Source organism: Anabrus simplex, chromosome 2, assembly GCF_040414725.1.
Source record: "Anabrus simplex isolate iqAnaSimp1 chromosome 2, ASM4041472v1, whole genome shotgun sequence".
NCBI classification, from domain to species: domain Eukaryota; kingdom Metazoa; phylum Arthropoda; class Insecta; order Orthoptera; family Tettigoniidae; genus Anabrus; species Anabrus simplex.
Window position 1 is genome coordinate 374,208,055 of NC_090266.1, and position 21,567 is coordinate 374,229,621.

The 21,567-nt window shown below is 40.7% G+C and overlaps 1 protein-coding gene across 1 annotated transcript in view; it reads right to left on the reverse strand.

Annotated features, from left to right (window-relative positions):
• Positions 1 to 21,325, reverse strand: part of LOC136862844 (ADP-ribosylhydrolase ARH3) — a 177,499-nt gene extending 156,174 nt beyond the window's left edge. The window contains exons 1-2 of the mRNA XM_067139110.2: positions 21,051 to 21,325; positions 5,583 to 5,682 (exon numbers count right to left, since the gene is read on the reverse strand). Coding sequence (XP_066995211.2) covers positions 5,583 to 5,682; positions 21,051 to 21,219 — 269 coding nt within the window. The 5' untranslated portion in view covers positions 21,220 to 21,325. The remainder of the gene's footprint in view (positions 1 to 5,582; positions 5,683 to 21,050) is intronic.
• Positions 21,326 to 21,567: the final 242 nt, after the last annotated feature.

Sequence of the window (21,567 nt, forward strand, 5' to 3'; positions counted from 1 at the left end):
AGTATGTGAATTAACAGAATGCCAGGCTCCAGTATTGAATACCCTGAACACTACATTGCTGCAGTATTCATATGTGAGCAAGATGTTCATAACCACTTTTGTCAATAGGAAGGATGTTGATGTCCAGCCTAGTCTTGAGTGATTTAATGGTTTTAGCTTCAGAAGCACAAAGACAGGGAAGAACTGAAAAGTCAGAAACTTAGGACCCGGGAGGTTATCAAGTAAGAGGTTCAATATCTGGGGGACTGATCCAACTGGTAGGGTCTATGGACAAGTGTAGGAGAAATGCCTAATTTTACGAGAAAGGCCTCAATTTCATTGGATGATGGAGTTGAAATTATCACTGGAGGGAGCCACTTGTCACTTGGGTTACTTGTTTGAATGGATTAGGTTAGTAACTGGTACAGTTCTTAGAAGAGTAGACTATTTATGATATATTGCTTAAGGCGACACTCCGGAGATAAAAATCGATATTTTGATCATTTTGGTGATTTTTTTAATGACTGAAATTGAAAGGATTGAGTTTCTTTTTCCTTGTCATATTCCGCTGAATTAAAACCAATTTATCACTGTAATAATGCTTTCTTTGCCAATTGTAATTTTACACTTAAATCCCATTTTTCTCCCATAATATTCTGCCAACGGTAACAAAATGTGCATGGTATATGTATCACAGCTATATTAAGAAACCTGTGTACGGAATTTTTGATTGCAGAATTTTTTCAAGTGGTAGGAATTTTTAAGTCCAAAATTTTAGAACGTAAAAATTACACAAACTTTAGTACGATATATCTCCTTATATAAATTATGTACAGAAAAACCGATACATAGTGCTTTTAAAAGAAGTATTACCTACCTAATTACGAATTTTCATTAACATAATTAAATTTTATGAAAAAATGGAAACAAAAATTTCAAAAGAAAAAATATTATCTTGGAAAAACAATTAATTGTATATGAAATAAATGTTCGTGATATCTCTACTTTTATGTAGGTGACATTCCCACAAAAAGAAGCTACTTGAATATATGGTTCAGAAGATTGTTTGCAGTAACGATAAGTGGGGGGTGAGAGATTTGAGCTAGATAAAGTGTTTGATGGCACATGCAGCAGTGTCGTAGAGATTAGGGCACTGAAATGGTTGGTAAGACATCAGATGGGACAGATTATCATTATACAGTATATGAATCTCAGATAGATGAACAGGACTTTCATATATTAACCAATATATATATATATATATATATATATATATAAACTGTTCCTCTTGGTTAACACATAAGCTGTGTCAATCTGTGTCATTCAAAATGTTCAATGATGAAGTCAATGAATAAGACTCAAAGTAATGGACTCAAGCATCTTGATCAACAGTCTCATGCCCTTAGTAAGTGTTCATCCTGTCTGATACATTGTATTTCCATGGTGTCTATATTAGTAAGCATAGATTAAATTTATTGGGGCTAGGATTAGCAAGAATGATTGCTGGTAAATACAGGTGGGAACAATGGCAGGAGGGTACTCAGAATGAGGAGATTAAGGCTAATTTAGGAATGAACTCGATGGATGAAGCTGTACGCATAAACCGGCTTCGGTGGTGGGGTCATGTTAGACGAATGGAGGAGGATAGGTTACCTAGGAAAATAATGGACTCTGTTATGGAGGGTAAGAGAAGTAGAGGTAGACCAAGAAAACGATAGTTAGACTCAGTTTCTAACAATTTAAAGATAAGAGGTATAGAATGAAATGAGGCCACAACACTAGTTGCAATTGTGGCGACGTTTATTAAATTCACAGAGGCTTGCAGACTGAACGCTGAAAGGCATAACAGTCTATAATGATAATGCATGTATGTATGTAGGATTAGGAAAGGAAACAGTTATGGCCTGTATGTTACAGCGAATCATAAAAACAGCTAGTACTTGGACAAGCATTACCAATGGGTGGGAGTTGCACTTTCGAATGAACCTGCCCGAAGGTCAATATAAAAAGGGCATGTTAGAGAGGAGTTGGCTTCATACAGCAAGAACTGGAACATAATTAATACAGACAATCTGATTTAATGGATGACATCCTCACAAACTCCAAAAGCAGAATTCTATTCCCTGCTCCTCAAAAAGTAGAATACAATAAGCCCATAAAAAACAAACTGTGTATGATTCTTTGCAACTGTATACATAAACATCTAAAACAAACTTGTGAATGTGCAAACTGGAAAGAAAAAAAAAACAACATGCTTTTATTAGTGGTTTAACGTTGCACTAACACACTGAAGGTTTGTGACAACGCAAGGATAGGAAAGGCCTAGGAATGGTAAGGTAGCAGCTGCAGCCTTATTTAAGGTACAGTCCCAGCACTTGCCTGGTGTGAAAATGGGAAACCATGGAAAACCAACTTATGGGCTGCTGACGGTGGGATTCGAACCCAACATCTCCTTAATGTAAGCTCACAGCTATGTGACCCTAACAACATGGCCAAATCGCTTGGTTAAAAACATTTTAGCACTGTAAACTCTTTCTAAATAGAGGAGACTAAATTATATGCATTCTGAGAAATACATTATGCTGCAACTATCATAAGCAATAATATGAAGTAGAGGGCTAAAAAAAAAAGGAAAATCTAAGAAAAAATTCTAAAGGTAAGAAATTAAAAAAATTGTGTATTATTCTTTTTAGTTTTGTGCATAAACATATAAAACCAACTTATGGATATATAAAACAGAGAACAAAAACATAATAAAGATATTAACACTACATAATTGACAAACATAAGAAATACAAGCGCTGTTGCAGTTATATTATACTTCCTAACAGATCTAAAATATCCACGTGAATATTTTGCAACTATTGCAAGCAATAATACAGTGTTCATAACTATCAGAAAACACAGAGAAATAGAACAGAAAAGTATATTCTAAAATAATATTTGCATTATTGTCCCTGATGAAACAGTTTTTCTCTTGTACAACAATAACTGCCTTACAAATGTTTCTATTGCTATTAAGTACTGCTGACAGTAATACAAAGAACTATTTTGGCCAGCAACACTAATTTTGAGCACTCATCTTCATGTTTTTCCCATCAGGAAATAACTTCTTCTTCTTCTGCTTCTTCTTCTTCTGCTGCTGCTGCTGCTGCTGCAATATTAATGCCCAAGGATGCAGAAGTATATCTGCTAACAGGAGCTAGAAACTATTCATCATCACAGTAATTCAGACTTCTTTCCTCTTAGGCCTGGATATGGTGCACGTGTGTCTTTTGAGAGAAGAACTGGAACTACTTTTGTATGTTAATATGGCAAAACATAGCAGACACTGAATATATCCAATACATGTATGTGTGTCACGTTTAAGCCATGTGATTTAATTTACCTTCTGAAATATCTCTTCTGGAATTTCTTATCAGATGACAACACACAGTACTTAAATGTTGGAAAAATGACCACAGAAATGTTGCTCTTTTGTGTGTCATTGTCACCTCAAACTTAAGGGGTATCAAATCACGTGCTTGTTTTTTCAGTGCACTCACAACCTGAATTATAGTAGAGTTAATAGCTACAGGTCTTCACTAACTTTTACAGATACACCAGAATCTTCCCGTTTAAGCAGAATGTCTCAACAGCTTTTGTTGACAAAGGAAAACCAAATTAAGAGAAAGAAAATTTTCTCTTTCCAATCTTTATGGTATTTCCTTAAAGGGCCTAAGAAAACTAATTATATATTGGGCAAAGTCTTGGTTGAAGTCTTTCATTATTGATCTAAAGCATTCACTCTGATAGCACTGAGTCAGTGAGGAGAAGTACCTGATGGCATATCATCATCTACAAGCAAGGTAGGCTCTAATCATGATCATGAAAATTCTATTGTAGGACAATTCACCAAGGTGGTGTTTGTCAGATAATCGTTTCTTATTCACTCATGTATATCACCGCAGTTGAATGAAGTCGACAGTGCAATTGCCTGGGGTCTACCCCATTTAATTCCGACACTATTTCCAAACATTGACAAAAACTACTTTAGTAACAAATTCGGTGCCCAAAATCGTTTTTAAGCTAACTCTGGATAAAGTGGTTAATTCTTGGACTCATAGATGGCAGCACGGATCACATGTTTCTTTATAAACAAATGTGATTATTTTTGTTACAGTCTTTAATGACACAGTTCTCAGATATGTGCATTTCTCATTACATAAATATGCAGTAGCTGATGACCAGCCTTCCTTCTTTATCAATATGGAGCATAAGTCTTAGACAAACTTGGTTTTATTGTGGTCAGCAGGAAACTTTCTTTTAAAATGAAGCTGATTTTCTAAATTTGGTTGTGTTCCAAAGATGAATGTTTGTGTTCAACAAAAGTAAAAAGGAGGCAAGAGACTTTTGCAGCATTTTGTCTTCCTATTGCTTAAATACATTTCGCATATGTATTTCCTTTTGGTAGGTCCCTTTAGCCATTATACTCATGTTGTGTGGTTATTGTAATCAAAGGTGTTTTTTTTTTTGTCTTCCCTAGCCTTTAAATGTTGTTACTGTCGTATAATGCATTCCTTTCCTTTTAAACAATTTTTATTCAAAGGGGTTGTTATTTATAATGTATTGTGATTGCAGGTCAAAGCAATGCAGACCTATGGTGTACCTCACATAGTGGTACTAATCACAGGTACCGCAGACCCATTCTGAATACACGGGAACTAACACAATTTAGCGCAGCGCATGGCATCTATTCAGAATTTATTATTTTATCCATGATGCCACGCAATTACATTAGTGTATGTAGTTGAGCACGCCCGCACCCCCGCCTCAGTGGGATGCACAAGATGGTACTAACCACCGGCAACGTCCAGACTCATGGTGTTCCTCGCGTAATGGTACTAATTGGAAGTAACTTCGACCCATGGTGTTCCTCACAAAATGGTAGTAATCACAAGTAATCTCGTGGTTCGAATTCCATCATCCATTGGTTGCCCCTTTTAGTCTCCTCTTATGACAGGCAGACAACACTGTGAATGTACTCTTCGTCTGTGTCCCCCCACCCACAGGGGCTCAAAAATGAGACTAAGATGCTAAAATGGTCAACTGGTGCCATAGGTTTGATAGTGATTCCAAAACAAACATATGAAAACAATTTGGCAGTAAGCTGATCCAAGAAAATGCACAAAACTGACCCTGATTGTTAGGACATGTAGTAAGAGTATAAGCTGATCCAATTGTAAAAATCAACTATACACTGGAAGTCATCTGAGAGAGATAAAAATGAACATCCACGACAACCACCACCAGTACACAATGTTGTGAAAATTCATCACAGGACATAAAAGGGTTAAATTTATTTACAATATAAAATAATGAGTAGGCCTACCCATTAAGATGGATGGGTGTACAACTGAAGAGAGACAAAAACATACTATTTCCATCGCACAATTTTCAAGTGTTCATAAACAAGATGAACAGCAAGGTTATATTCTACAATCTAAAAATAAATACCCTTTAACAACGAGGACGAGATTTTAATTAAGAATCTGTTAGTGTCAGCAACACACAGTAGGCTATAACAGAAGTTTTAATGTAGTTATCATCATGTATCATCTCACCTTTTTGCTAAATCTTGAGGGTCGAGTCCTCCTTTGGCAATCAAAGAACTTGCTACACATTTTGTCATAGCAGTATCATCAGTGTAAGGTTTGTATGGCACTGGAAAGAAGAGGATAATATTTCACAGGCATGAATTCTAACAGTAAGATAACCATTTAATTATCAATTAAAACACAATGGTATTCATTTTAGAACAGAACCAAATAAATTAACTCCCTTAAGATAACAAGAGTAAAGGCACATATTTCCGGCAAGATGAAGGACATAACTGTAAGAGAGAAGGGAGGGAAGGGAAACAAACTCTATATGCTAACACGCTTCACCCAGAAGGATGTGGGTTTGATTTTCCATCAGGCAGTCGAAAAATTTAAGAAATGAGATTTCCACTTCTGAAGCAGTACATGCCCTAAGATTCACTCAGCCTACACCAAATATGAGAACCAGCTTAATTCCTGGGGGCAAAGGCAGCCAGGAATACAGCTAGCCACTGTATCCCACTTAGTGCCAAAGCTTTTACCCTCCGATCCTCCATACGTTATGGAGACTGCTAGGGTTGACTTAGCTTTGCTTTGTTTTTGTTAACATACAAGTGGATAACTTACATACAAAGTGCACTTTGTTTAACATTATCACAACTATTATTTCAGGTGCACTACTGCTACAAATTTGGCACTGTAACACACATGAACAAATACTGGCACACAATTTTGTAAGAGAAATTTCTATTTACTTAATTAACACTTTGACACTAAGCAGATGAAGTTACACAGAGCATTTTAGTACATTTTCACATTTTTATACAAGAATATTATGTCCATATGCTTACTTACAACCCCAAACCTGTTTTGGATTCAGCAATGTTTTGGCATTGCATGCATACCTTTTTTTTCAAAATTTGAGCAAAATTACTTTTTTTTAAATATTAACATTTTTTAAAATTTTCACAATGCATACTGAAATCATGAAAAATTAGGCAGTCATGTACACCATGATACATTTAGAAAACACAAAAAACAAAAGTAGTAATCACTGAGAAATAAAGAAGTCATAACACTAATTTCAATTATCTGTAAAATTGGCTACGGAATGAAATAAAATAACTCAAAACACTTACGGAAACACACGTCGACATTTATTTTTTGCTAGTTGTTTTACGTCGCACCGACACAGATAGGTCTTACGGCGACGATGGGACAGGAAAGGGCTAGGAGTGGGAAGGAAACGGCCGTGGCCTTAATTAAGGTACAGCCCCAGCATTTGCCTGGTGTGAAAATGGGAAACCATGGAAAACCATTTTCAGGGCTGCCGACAGTGGGATTATATTTATTTATTCACGAAGCACAAGATACAGCTACACTGAGCAAATTTCACTTGCACTGTCAACAGACTATTTAACAAACATAAACTTTCATAATAAAATATAACAAACATAACAAAATATAACAAGATCAGGTACACATCCTACTAATAACTGTCCAAATCGAAAACCATGAGAATGTCCATGTTCATAGCCAAGTCGTCGTGGGTCAAGATGGCGGTATAATCCCTTCACATCAACTTATCTTTAAGATACTATTTACACACCTCTCGAATACACTTTTATTTGATGCTATATCAAGCTCTTGTCTCCTATTAATATTGTTAAAGAGTGTTGGGAGGCAGATTAGGAAAGATCGTTGAAGTATTGAGTGCTGAGTGTGGGGAGTGTGGAGAAGGTCTTTGGTTCTGGTGGAGCGGGAAGGAACGTGGAGAGAGAAGAGAGAAACAAGATGTTCTGAGCGGTAATGTCCATTTAAGATCTCGTGGAGGAAACTCAGGTCAGCTACCTGTCGCCTGATGTGCAGCGGTGACACATTAATTGCCATTAATACCTGCTGCGTAGACAGATTTCTGAGCTTGGGGTTTCTGTTCCTTACAATTGCAGCAAAGAAGGACACTGCTCTGTCTAACTGCTTGGTATTGGAGGGGGCGGCTGTTGTCCAAATCGGAGAGCAGTAGTTTAAGAGAGGTTGAACGATCGTGAGGAAGAAGTGACGAAGAGCAACGGGGTCAGAAATTTCTGTGAAGCGATAGAGAATGCCTAGTAATTTCATAGCCTTGGTTGTATATGTTTCTATATGGGTCTTAAATTGTAATTTTGTATCGAATATTACACCTAGGTCACGCTGTTGCGTAACCACGGTGATGGGCTTGTCAAGTAGGTAATATGGTGTCGGTAGAGGAGATTTACGCAGTGTTATGGTCATGTGGCTGCATTTTTGTGGATTGGGGATAAGTTTCCAAGTACGGCACCAGTTCGAGAGGGCATTAAGCGATGACTGTAGTAGAGCTGCATCTGCTGGATTCCGATCTCCCTAAATATCTTGCAGTCGTCAGCAAAGAGTAGGGTATTCGCTGTTTCGTTGAGTTCGGACGGCAGATCGTCCATAAACAAAGGAAACAGCAAGGGGCCAAGAGTACTGCCTTGTGGGACACCGGAGGTGACTGGTAACCATGAGGATGAAGTGCCTGATATTACCACTCTCTGCCAACGGTTATGTAGGAAGCCAGCAAGAAGGGTCAGTAGAGTGCCATGTATATTAAATCGTTCGGAGAGTTTATGGAGCAACAGAGTATGGTCAACAGAATCGAAAGCTTTCGAAATGTCTACGTAGCAGATATCCAGCTGTGATTTAGCTGCAATGGCGTGTGATGCAAAGCTATGCAGAGTGGCCAGGTTTGTTAGACAAGAGCCACCTGGTAGAAAACCATGCTGCTTGGTTGAGATATACGGCAAAGTGAATGCGAGGAGACGCTGGTGTATAATTTTTTCAAAGATAAAGGATAGTGTGGGGAGAATAGAGATTGGTCGGTAAGATGAAACATTAAACTTGTTGCCTGATTTGAGAAGTGGAACAATATTTGCCTGTTTCCAGGTAATAGGAAAATAGCCCGCGGCAAAACATCTGTTAAATAATTTAGAGAGAGGGACGCAAAGAGTGCTGGCAGTATTTTTTAGGAAAAGAGGACGTATAGTGTCGGCACCGGTAGCTTTGTTGGTACGAAGAGTTTGAAGAAGGTTATGAACTTCACTTGGTGTGGTAGTTATGCTTGATAGGGTTCTGTTTGAAGCTGTACCAACAGGAGGGAGCGGTTGGTTTTGTAAAGGAGGGGAGAAGTTGGAGAAGAAATGCCTGTTGAACAGTTCATTGCGATCGGCGCCATCTGCTGTTGTATCGTTGTGGTTCACGCTGACAGGAATCCGTTCCGTCCTTCTCCGTGTGTTGATGAGACTCCAGTAGCGCTTGGGATTGCTGCGGACGTTTTCAGTGACAGTGTCTACGTGTGTTTTGTAGTCTCTTCTGACCATAAACCTCACGTGGCGGCGGATTTTAATGAAGGTATTGTGAGTGTGTGGGTTAGGGAAGTCTTTCCACAGGCGCCAAGCTCTCTTCTTATTAAATAGTATCAGTCTGGTCTCTTGTGATATCCAGTGTTGATGTTTGCTAGTAGTATCCCGCTGTGCAGGTACGAAGTCTTTAATTGCAGCTTGCAGCCAGTCGTACAGCAGGTCAAGAGCCGATTCGATATCAGCTATTTCGAGCAGACTCCAGGGAAGGCATTCCAGGGCACGACACATTGCAGGCCAGTCGGCACGGCGCCAGATGTAGGTAGGGCGGTAGGATGTCCTGCTGTGAGGCTTTGAGGAGGGGTGGGGAAGGAGGGATGTAGCATCGAGGGACTGGTGGTCGCATAGGAAAAGGTTTCTGCCTGGGGTTATTGTTTTAAGTTCTAATGAGGAGAGTATGAAGTCCAGGGTGTTGGGTCCACGGGTTGGGTACATATTAAACTGTTTCAGTCCGAGACCATTAATAAAACTGTCACAGTTGTTAGCTGACAGTCCGGTAGTTGGAGAAGACCACTTTATAGACAAGTTAAAGTCGCCCATTAAAATTACTTCACCATGAGGGAGAGCTGCAATGACTGAGTCCAGGCACTGTTCAAGGTCACTGAATGGGCTGTTTGGTGGTCTGTAGTAACATCCCACAAGTACAGGGCGTCGAGGAAAGAGTAGCTCCACCCACACTAACTCACAGTTCCGTTCGAGATCTGTCCTTCGTTTACATGGTAAAACATTGTTCACTGCTAGCAACACTCCACCACCTAGAGTAGCGCGATCACGACGGAATATGCTGTAATTAGCACTGAGTGGTAGTTCACTGTCACTAGCCCAAGAGAGCCATGTTTCAGTAAGTCCGATCACGTCAACTTCTCTTAAGTCTGGCAGGGATAGTTCACAATCAGACAACTTATTGTTTAGGCTTTGCACATTCTGACAATAGATGTTTATGTCTGTTTTCATTTCACAAGTGGTGGGACTGGGGTTTAAGTGGACATCTCCAGCCAGTAGTAGGAGGCAAAGCAAGCCCCTAATCGCTGCACGACCAGGCCTAGGCTTGTTCGGCTCCGAGCTAGTAGGGAGGCGCCTATAAGTCTGGAAAATGGCGCATCCAGTCAGAGAGAACGCCGGAATGTAGTAGTTTCTCTCTGCTAGTAGCCACGCAAAAGGAGAACTCACTTTCTCACTTGCACACACCGATTCCTTATCTCGAATAGACCCGTGCAGAGAACCGTAAAGCGCAACAACTCTGATTATTACCACACAAACAACACAAACTGCAGCAGCACTAAGCTTGCGCGTGTCTCCTCCAGCCGCCATCCAGGCTACATTGCTCACAATAGAAACTAGTGTCTTTCAACACTTCATTAAAATCGATTTCATCGCGGTCTGAACCATGCCCCTTAAAACAAGGTTGTAAATAATAATGTTATTGGCTTTACCCACTAACTACTTTTACGGTTTTCGGAGATGCCGAGGTGCCAGAACTTAATCCCACAGGAATTTTTTTTTTTGCTAGGGGCTTTATGTCGCACCGACACAGATAGGTCTTATGGCGACGATGGGCTAGGAAAGGCCTAGGAGTTGGAAGGAAGCGGTCGTGGCCTTAATTAAGGTACAGTCCCAGCATTTGCCTGGTACGAAAATGGGAAACCACGGAAAACCATCTTCAGGGCAATCCCACAGGAATTCTTTTACGTGCCAGTAAATCTACCGACATGAGGCTGACGCATATTTGAGCACCTTCAAATACCACCGGACTGCGCTTGGATCAAACCTACCAAGTTGGGTTCAGAAGGTGAGCAACTCAACCAGGCAAGGTTGTAAAAATGAACAGAACACTTTAACGCCAAAGAACATCCACCTTAAACATAAGCATACATCTTTATTTTGATTATTCTAAATAATTTTTAACTAAATATTTGCCCAGGATTTTTTTTTTTTGCTAGTGGTTTTACGTCGCACCGACACAGATAGGTCTTATGGAGACGATTCCTGGGAGATATTACAAGAGATTTTACAGCCCTTACATTCATTACAGCTTCAGGACATAATCATTCAGCTGGGTGTACAAATTTAGCACATTTTTCTTTACTGCAGTATTCTCAAGAAGGGAATAACCACCCAGCGTGACACACAAATTCTTGATGGAATTAAACTCAACTTTCAGGTTATTTTTCCACCTTTTTTTCTTCTTGTAACAATGTCCCTCAAACACAGTTTCTTTGCTTGAACAAACTTGAACCACCCCCATATACTGCAATGTTCACTTCTGCAAAACCTGACTCCCACTTTATTTTCATTCCTCAATTCCTACTTTCCTCCCACTTGCTTAAATTGATTTTATTTTTCACAATGATACAAGATACACTTTTGTGTGGAGCGTGGCATTGTATGGAAGTGAAACATGGACGATAACTAGCTCAGAAAGAAATAGAATAGAAGCTTTTGAAATGTGGTGTTACAGAAGAATGCTGAAGGTGAGATGGATAGATCGAATCACGAATGAAGAGATACTGAATCGAATTGGTGAGAGGAGATCAATTTGGCTAAATTTGACGAGAAGAAGAGATAGAATGATAGGACACATCTTAAGACACCCAGGACTTGTTCAGTTGGTTTTTGAAGGAAGTGTAGGTGGCAAGAACGGTAGGGGCAGACCAAGGTATGAATATGACAAACAGATTAGAGCAGATGTAGGATGCAATAGTTACGTAGAAATGAAAAGGTTAGCACGTGATAGGGTGGCATGGAGAGCTGCATCAAACCAGTCTATGGACTGATGACTCAAACAACAACAACAACAAGATACACTGGAAAATCCCTTGGTAACTTGTGAGCAGTCACTGGTAGCATTCCCAGGCAACCAGAATTATCAGAATGTACACTAATTAGAACACAAGATGACCCTACCAAAAAGTTTGGATAAAGGCCTGTGCAGAACAGTTGACTTCACGGCTAGTTCAGCTTTCCTATGTACGTTTCTTTTTGTTTTCCTTGGACATGAAATAGTACAAACATTCAAAAGGAATTTCCATATGTCTGCAGAAGGATTTTAAGAGAAAGAGTGACATAGCCCTGTGTAAAGAAAGTATCCTGGAACGTGTAAAGTGTCCGCTTAAGACAAGAGGACAAGACTAATGGCAATGTCCAGAATTTGAGATGTCCGCTTAAATGAGACTTATTTAACATGTGTCTCATGGAAAATAAAATTGGTTCGTGGAAAAATGTAAGCATCGGGAGGTGTCTGCTAAATAAAGGTGTCCGTAACAGCAGGTTCGACTGTATCATACATACATACATACATACATACATCCGTCTTCATCATGAGACCATTATGCCTTCAAGCGTTCGGTCTGCTCGCCACTGTGAATTTACTACATGGCACCACAATCCTCAATTTGTAACGAGTCCTGTGCCCTCGTTTAGTTCTATACCTTTTATATTTAAATCGTTAGAAATTGAGTCTAACCACCATTGTCTTGATCTCCAACTACATATCTTACCCTCCATAACAGACTCCATTATACTCCTGGCTATCCTGTCCTCCTCTATTCACCCCACATGACCCCATCACTGAAGCCAGTTTATGCATAGAGCTTCATCCATCAGGTTCATTCCTAACTTAGCCTTCACCTCCTCATTCTGAGTACCCTCCTGCCATTGTTCCAACCTGTCTGTACCAGCAATCATTTTCGCTATTTTCATGTCTGTTGCTTCTAACTTATGAATAACATATCCTGAGTCCACCCAGATTTCACTCCCATAAAGCAAAGTTGGTCTGAAAACAAACTGCGAACTCACTGCATTTGCTTTACTGCACCTTGTTTCAATCTCATCCTGGGTGAAAACACATTCTAAATACTTGAAATTATCTACCTGTTGGAGTTTTGTAGTCCCAATCTATTCTTTATTTATTATTATTTTTCTCAAGATCACAGTAAACAAATTCCCAATCGATCCATTGAATGAGAAAAATAACACTGTTCATCTTAAGCCACACACACAAACTACTACTAACTTTGAAACAAACAGACATAGTTAATATACATAAAAGAAATAAAAGGACACCACAGTTTATAAACCAAAAAAAGGAAACAAAAGAAAAGAACACCACATAATAACCTACCGTCCGACCAAGTCATCACCCCTTGTGAGAAGAAGGCCACTCTCCCAGCGATGACTCGACCGGCCCTTCCCGTTGAGACCACCTGAAGGCCCCAAGATCTAACCAGATGACTATTTTTCCTTCTCACCATTCCACTCCTAATCGTACTCCTTGGACATGCCGTGAAGTCCGTTGGATACTCCGGATATGTGACCCCCTCAGATAGGGCCACCCAGTAGCCATCCTCAGTGTCTTCATGTCATGTCCAGCATAGGTTTATTAGTCTTGGGCCCTTCCCACCCCGACTTCTTACGGGTGAGTCCATCTCACCCTTTCCCCACTTTCCTTGCCATCTACACCATCATTTCTCCATATTTCTCCCTCACCATCTTTCAACATACCTAATAAACAACATAAATACTTAAAAATAAACATATATTACCACCTATGCAATCTCGGAGCAAGACTACACCATGCATCCAACTGTCCTTGTTGACACATCACATTTCATCACCGCCATTGTTTTTCAGTTTGACCTACTCCGGATTGCTGAGTCCAGACAACCTTACCTCACCAGCCATGTCTGTGTTTACATTATTCCTCTCCTGTTGCAATTTCATCCTTGCTTAAACATGCTTGATCTATTTCAATACCCAGCCATACTCTACCTTAGATTTGCCCTTTCATCTACAAAACCACAATTTGTCAACTCTCACTATTACATATAGACCCCTATGTACTACTTCTCTAAAAATACAATATAGTTAAAAGATATACCTCTACCATCATTTCTCCAACTCCACATTATAGCAATGAATACACCACACATCCCTCCATCTCCATAATTCCGCCACAAATAGATTTACATATTACAGCAATACATACACCATCACTACACTCTACTTTTCTCACACCTCATTTCATCTTACCACACATCTACCATCACCTCTCAGCCAATACTTTAACTTCACTCTTTAATCATTTATTACAACAATAAATACACCACCACTTTTCTATACTTCTCCAGCACCACATTTCATCATATCCCCAACCGAAATATACCAAATGACACCACTTCTCAACACTACATTCCGACATATATAATCCATCTATATACTAAGCCACACATATTATAACCATCACTTCACCCTACTTCTCTCACACCCCATTTCATCATGCCACACACACTTCATATTTTTTTACCTCTACCATCATCTCTCAACCAATACCTTAACTTCACTCTTTAATCATTTATTACAACAATAAATACACCACCACTTTTTTATACTTCTCCAGCACCACATTTCATCATATCCCCAACCGAAATATACCAAATGACACCACTTCTCAACACTACATTCCGACATAAATAATCCATCTAAATACCAAGCCATCTTCACCTTCACTCATATACCATCTCTTCACCAACACCACATTTCAACCTCCACCATCCAAAACTCTGCTCCCTCTGAACACTCACTTATTTAGCATTAAATAAACATCATACCAAATGCAAAAGCTATTACAACTACCATTCAATACCAACACATCGCTTCATATACCACCTCTCAATCTCATACCACACACAAATACTATTGCATCCACATATTTACCAAATAACACCTCTACTCAACACTACATTCTTACATCTAACAATCTCTATCTTCACTACTCACTAAACTATTGTTTTTTTTACTTCTAGTGACTACACCCCTCTCATTTCTACCTGTACCCCACATGTCAGTCAGATTTCTATACCTTCCTGCCTCTCTACCACCTCTCTTAGCTGCCAATTCATCACTATCTTCACTCTGTTGTGTACCTTTGCCTCCAACTTCAGCTCTCATCATCTCCGTAAATTTTCTGCCCTTGCCTCTTTCCCAACTCAGATAGAGACACCCCCCGGTTGCCTCTGACATCACCTTTTTACCCTGCCCTGCCCTTACTTCACTGCTTTCACTCCCCTGCCTTTCTTCTTCACTTCTTATGGTCACCTTTTCACTTGTCATCTCTTCCTGAACTTCTTCACTGCTTATGATCACATTTTCACTTGGCATCTCTCTCTGACCCTCTTTACACAGTACACTATTACTGTTATCTCACCTCACTTCCCCACCTTTCGTTGCACTACTCACTTTTTCTTCGTCTTTTTTTTATCTTCATTTCTAAGTTGATCAGTCTATTCACAGACCAGTTTCTCTTCCAATTTCTGCCTGATACCACTAGTTCTTGTCCTTTGATGGTTGCTCTCAGCCCTTGATTTATCGCACGTATCTTGTGTTTTCCGAGTATTTTCTCATTCCTAATCGCCTCCCGACCCACGTCTCTCTTGATCCATATTTTCTCTCTCTGCACATTATTCGCATTGCCTATCGCAGCATCAGCCATCAACGTAGAAAACAGTTCTACTTTGATAGGCCTGTTGCCCCTAGTTCTTCCCACTCTTTGCACATCGCCTATGTCCACTTCGCTAAAATTAAGTTTCAATTTCCCCTGCATTAAGGCCACTACTTTATAAGTAGTAAGTACTTTGTCTTCTCTCAACTCCTCAGGCACCCCATATATAAATAGGCACTTCTTCCTGCGATTTAACGTATTGGCATTCACTTCTGCTTTCAACGTCTCCTCTTCCAATCGTCCTATTCTTTCTCTTAATATTGCCACTTCTTCGTCGTTCTTTCTCACTTGTGATGCTATATCGTCCGTCCTTTCTCGTAACCATACCTTCATTTTACCAAACTCCCTGGTTTGTTCTTGGATCATATTCTTAATTTGCTCAAAGGGGCACACTTCTTCCACCGCCTCTTTTACCAGTCTTTTGAATTCTTCCATGTCTTCCCTTCCCTCATTTTCACTAGTTGATGTAGATGTTGGTTCCCATAGTGTGCTAAGTCCCAACTGACGAGCCTAACTTAGCACCCAAGGGTGAAACGCAGGCAACCAGGAATGAGTTAGCTGGAAAATTTATAATGTCCAATAACGGACCATTTATATTGGTATTTCCACTAGTTGTCGGGCCTGGGTTCGGCTCGACCCCTCTAATCAATAGCAATATTATAACCACTGCCGCTGTTAGCACTAATTCTCCTTTAATCACCAAATCCACTTTACATCCACCTGATTTTACTACTTCTTTCTTCATTCTCCTCTGCCATCCTACTATAGTACGGCTCCATAGCTAAATGGTTAGCGTGCTGGCCTTTGGTCACAGGGATCCCGGGTTCGATTCCCGGCAGGGTCGGGAATTTTAACCATCATTGGTTAATTTCACTGGCACTGGGGCTGGGTGTATGTGTCGTCTTCATCATCATTTCATCCTCATCACGACGCGCAGGTCACCTACGGGTGTCAAATCGAAAGACCTGCACCTGGCGAGCCGAACATGTCCTCGGACACTCCCGGCACTAAAAGCCATACGCCATTTCATCCTACTATAGCCACCCTGTATTGATCCACTCCAATCATTATCGTCAAACTCCTCACAACCTTCCTGCACTCAGCACTCACTCCTTACTCCCACTCCCGGGCCCCTCCACTCAATGCGTCCGCTCTCCTTCGTGGCTTAAGCCGAACTGTAGTCCCAATCTGACAATGAATTCTCTTGGATTTCTTACCTACTGACATCAATGTAGTCTTAGATGTGCTAATTTTCATACCATACTCATTGCACCTATTTTCAAGTTACAAAATATTAGACTGCAGGCTTTTGGGTACAATCTGCCATTAAGACCAGGTCGTCAGCATAGGCGAAGAATGCTAACTACATTTTCACCTAAATGAATCCCTCCCTGCCACTTAATACATTTCAGCAGATGATCCATGTAAACTATGAACAATAAAGGTGAAAGACTAAAGCCTTGTCTAACCCCTGTAAGTACCTTGAACCAAGAACTCATTCTATTGTCAATTCTCACTGCAAGCCAATTGGCAACATAAATGCCATTCATTTATTTTAATAAACTACCCTTAATCCCATAGTCCCCACAGTACGGTGAACATCTTGTTCCTCAGTACTCTATCATATGCCTTCTCTACATCTATGAAACATAAACGTAACTGTCTACTCCTCTTGTTGCATTTTTTAATTACCGAGCGCATACTGAAAATCTTATCCTGACAGCCCCTCTGCGGTCTGAAACCACACTGGTTTTCATCCAACTTCCTCTCAACCACTGATCGCCCCCTCCCTTCCAAGATGCGAGTGAACAATTTGCCTAGTATACTGATTAATGAGATACCTGGACATTTGTTGCAATCCTTCCTGTTCCAGTGCTTATAGATAAGTGCAATTACTGCTTTTGTCCAATCTGAAGATACCTTACTAACACTCCATGCTAATCTTATTACTCTATGAAGCCAGTTGTTATCCCTGCCTTCCCACTATACTTCACCATTTCATGTCTAATTTCACCTATACCTGCTGCTTTATGACAACGGAGTTTATATACCATCCTTTCCACTTCATCAAGTGTAATTTCACCAACATCATTGTCCTCCTTCCCCTGAGCTAGGTTGTTTGCGACATCAAAAGGAAGATACCCTTTTATGTTGAGAAGATTTTCAAAATATTCCCTCCCCCTCTCCAGTGATTCCCTGGGATCTATTATGAATTCACCTGATTTACCCAAAACACAATTCATTTCCTTTCTCCCTCCCCTCCTAAAATTCTTTACTGTCCAGAAAGGTTTCCCTGCTGCTTAACCTAGTCTAAGCCTTTAAAAGTTATTACTAAAATCTTCCCATAACTTCGTGGATTCGACAACTATTTGTTTTGCTGTATTTCTTACCTGTACATTCCTCTGCATTAGTCCTTATTTGGAGTCATTTCTAATATGTTTACAAGCTGCTCCCACTTTTTCATTCCACCAAGATGTTCACCTTTTCCCATCCTTACACACAGTTGTTTCTACACATTCCCTTGCCGTTTCTACTATAGCACCCCTGTATGCCACCCATTCTCCTTCTATACACCGAACCTGCTAACTGTCTGGAACTTTTCACTAACCATATTCATGTACTTCTGTCTAATCTCCTTGTTCTGGAGATTTTCTACCCTTGTTCGCCTGTAGACAGATTTAAATTTCTCTATCCTAGGCCTAGAGATACTTAGTTCACTACTAATCAGATAGTGGTTTGTATCATAAAAAATTTCCCGGAATACCCTCACATTCCTGACAGATTTCCTGAATTCGAAGTCGGTTATGGTATAGTCTGTTAAGGATCTGCTGCTCCTACCCTCCCATGTGTAGCGATGAGTAGCCTTATGCTTGAGGAATGTATCTGAACAGTTACAGAAAAGATTCAACACGGACAAAAAATGAAATTCTTGACATTAAATAATATATTTGAAACCACTAATCCCATACTAGCACAGAAGTTCAGCAAATTCTTCCCATTCCTATTAGCTTTCATATCTTCCCCACATTTATGAATCACCCTTTCGTATCCCTCAGTTCGATTTCCAACACTCACTCGCATTGAAATCGCCAATTAGCACTACTCTATCCTTGCTGGTTTTTTTTTTTTTGCTAGTGGTTTTACGTCGCACCAACACAGATAGGTCTTGTAGTGACGTGGGATAGGAAAGGCCTAGGAGTTAGAAGTGACCGTGGCCTCAATTAAGGTACAGCCCCAGCATTTGCCTGGTGTGAAAATGGGAAAACATGGAAAACCATCTTCAGGGCTGCTGACAGTGGGATTCGAACCCACTATCTCCCGGATGTAAGCTCACAGCCGCGCGCTCCTAACCGCACGGCCAACTCGTCCGGTATAACCTTGCTGTTGACCCTGACTATGATGTCACTCAATGCTTCATAAAACCTGTCAACTTCATCCTCATCTGCACCCTCACATAGTGAATACACTGAGACAAGTCTCATCCCAATTCCTCCCACCACCAAATCTACCCACATCATTCACTCATTTATGTGTCTAACAGAAACTATGTTGCGTGCAATGGTATTTCTGATGAACAGTCCTACCTCACACTATGCCTTTCCCATTTTAACACCCGTCGAATTTTATAATCTCCTATCTCTTCCTCCTTATTTCCCCTTACACAAATAACATTTCCTCCTAGCACATCCAGACGCATCCTCTTTGCTGACTCAGTCAGTTCTACTTTCTTTCTTCCATAAGCTCCATTAATATTGATAGCTCCGCATCGAATTCAATTTTGTTCGCAACGTTGTTTCCAAGGAGTCCCTTGCTTGTCAAATGGGAGTTGGACTCCGTTACTCCCATAGGTCTGAGGCGTCCGACTCATTGGCTGAAAGGTCAGCGTACTGGCCTTCTGTTCAGAGGGTCCCGGGTTCGATTCCCGGCCGGGTCGGAGATTTTAACCTCCGTTGGTTAATTCCAATGGCCCGGGGGCTGGGTGTTTGTGCTGTCCCCAACATCCCTGCAACTCACACACCACACATAACACTATCCTCCATCACAATAACTTGCAGTTACCTACACATGGCAGATGCCGCCCACCCTCATCTGAGGGTCTGCCTTACAAGGGCTGCACTCTGCTAGAAACAGCCACATGAAATTATAATTATTTATAGGTCTGAGGCTTGCATAAAACATTCTTTTCGTGCTCGATGAAAAATTCTGTGAAGCTGAATGCTACCCTTACTTACACATCATCCAAGTGAGGATCTCTCCTGTAACGGGTTAGGGACCACGATGGATTGCATAGTCCTAGCTGACTGAGCACAAGGAGGGCCATAATTTCGAATATGTAGGAGGTGCCCACTCCCATACTATTACAACTGGTATCCCGACTCTCAGGGCCAATTGTGGCCCCTGGTTCACGAATAGCACACGACTACAGTAACCCACAAAATGAACCATTGCTATATATAAGTTTCACAAAAATTTTGTTTTCCTTGCCACTTGGGAGAAAAGTTCTTTAAACTCCAAAAATGTTCCTAAATGATAATTATTGTAATTCCGGGATTCTGACCGTTCTGGCTAAGTAAAAATTTCCTCCAGGATATGGTATACGATGCCTGTTTGTTTACATGCTCGCAGCCTTATCGAAAAGGATGCTGTCAAGTGGTGCTCAATGCTGCCAACCTCTCTACTTAGGAACTAATGAGTGAGTGGTGCTTCGATATGAGGTGATGATGATTATTGTTACACCATTGGTCTGGACTGGTTCTTGCCGTGCGGACGTTTAGGATAGGACCTGGAAGAGACCAGTGATAAAGGGACAAGCAAGAGGGAGTCCGGGCATAAGCCCGCAGGTTACAAGCCGCGAAGCAGCCTTAGACCTCTAGTTTCCTGCGGAAACACAATTGGTCTGGACTGGTTCTTGCCATGCGCATGGTTAGGACAGGACCTGGACAAGATCACTGGTCCGGACTGGTTTTTGCTGTGCGGACAGTTAGGATAAGATCTGGACAAGACCTGTGATATAGGGACGAGCAAAGGGGCGCTTTTATTATGCTGGGGTTGGTAACGGATTATGATTATCATAATTGACAAGAATGAGATCACATGCCACTTTATGTTGGTCAATAGGAATGCAAGTACCTACTTCAGCAATGAAAATGGCAAGTAATATTCTTCATTAGGCCTAGGTTATATAAGTAAATGTAGTTTTTGGGCCGGGATGGTGGATTCCTGGGACATCGCTATGAACACATTTCTCCTCTGACTTGCAATCCAAGCAAGATTTCATTAATTTCCACTTGCTTATAACATTAGAAAAATCTTGTCTCGAGGGCTGGAGTTTTACCGCACCTAGGTGTTAATATAAGGGAAGATCTTCATTGGGGTGATCACATAAATGGGATTGTAAATAAAGGGTACAGATCTCTGCACACGGTTATGAGAGTATTTAGTAGTTGTAGTAAGGATGTAAAGAAGAGGGCAAATAACCGCCTGGGCGACTGCCCTAAATGCAGATCAGTAGTGACGGACTGATTCATTCCATGGTTTACTTCCAATGAGAGTATTTCATATAAAAATATAGAAAATGCATACCTTTGTTAGCAGTATAAGATCCACCTAATTTATTGAAGTACTGCTGAAGTACAACCTTCGAAATATTGACATCGCCTTCATAAGGTGCCCCTAGACAGTCCCCGATCAGTGAGCCCAACAAACCACCTCTAAATTTGGCTGCCAGCAGCAACCCATCTACTATCGCCATTCGTAAGACAGGCCGGGAGCACACCAGACTCGACCTCTTCTTCTTCTTTTAAGTGGTGGTGGTTGCTGTTGTTGTTGTTGTGGTGGTGGAGAGAGCGTACGGGCTCAGTTATTTCGCCCAGTCACAAGTTTTGAAATACTGAGAATCACCGCCGTCTCGATCCTCTCATACTGCCTGCTCTATGCCACTAGTTTAACACAGGAAGGCGCGACTACCAATAGTTCTCCTAATCGCCGTAAGAGTGCAACAGTAGACGCACAATCTTCGCTGTCAGTGTGGGTGTAGCACTGTATTATTGGTGCATGAATGTGTGTGAAAACCTTAGTTATTTTGTACAATGAGTAAACG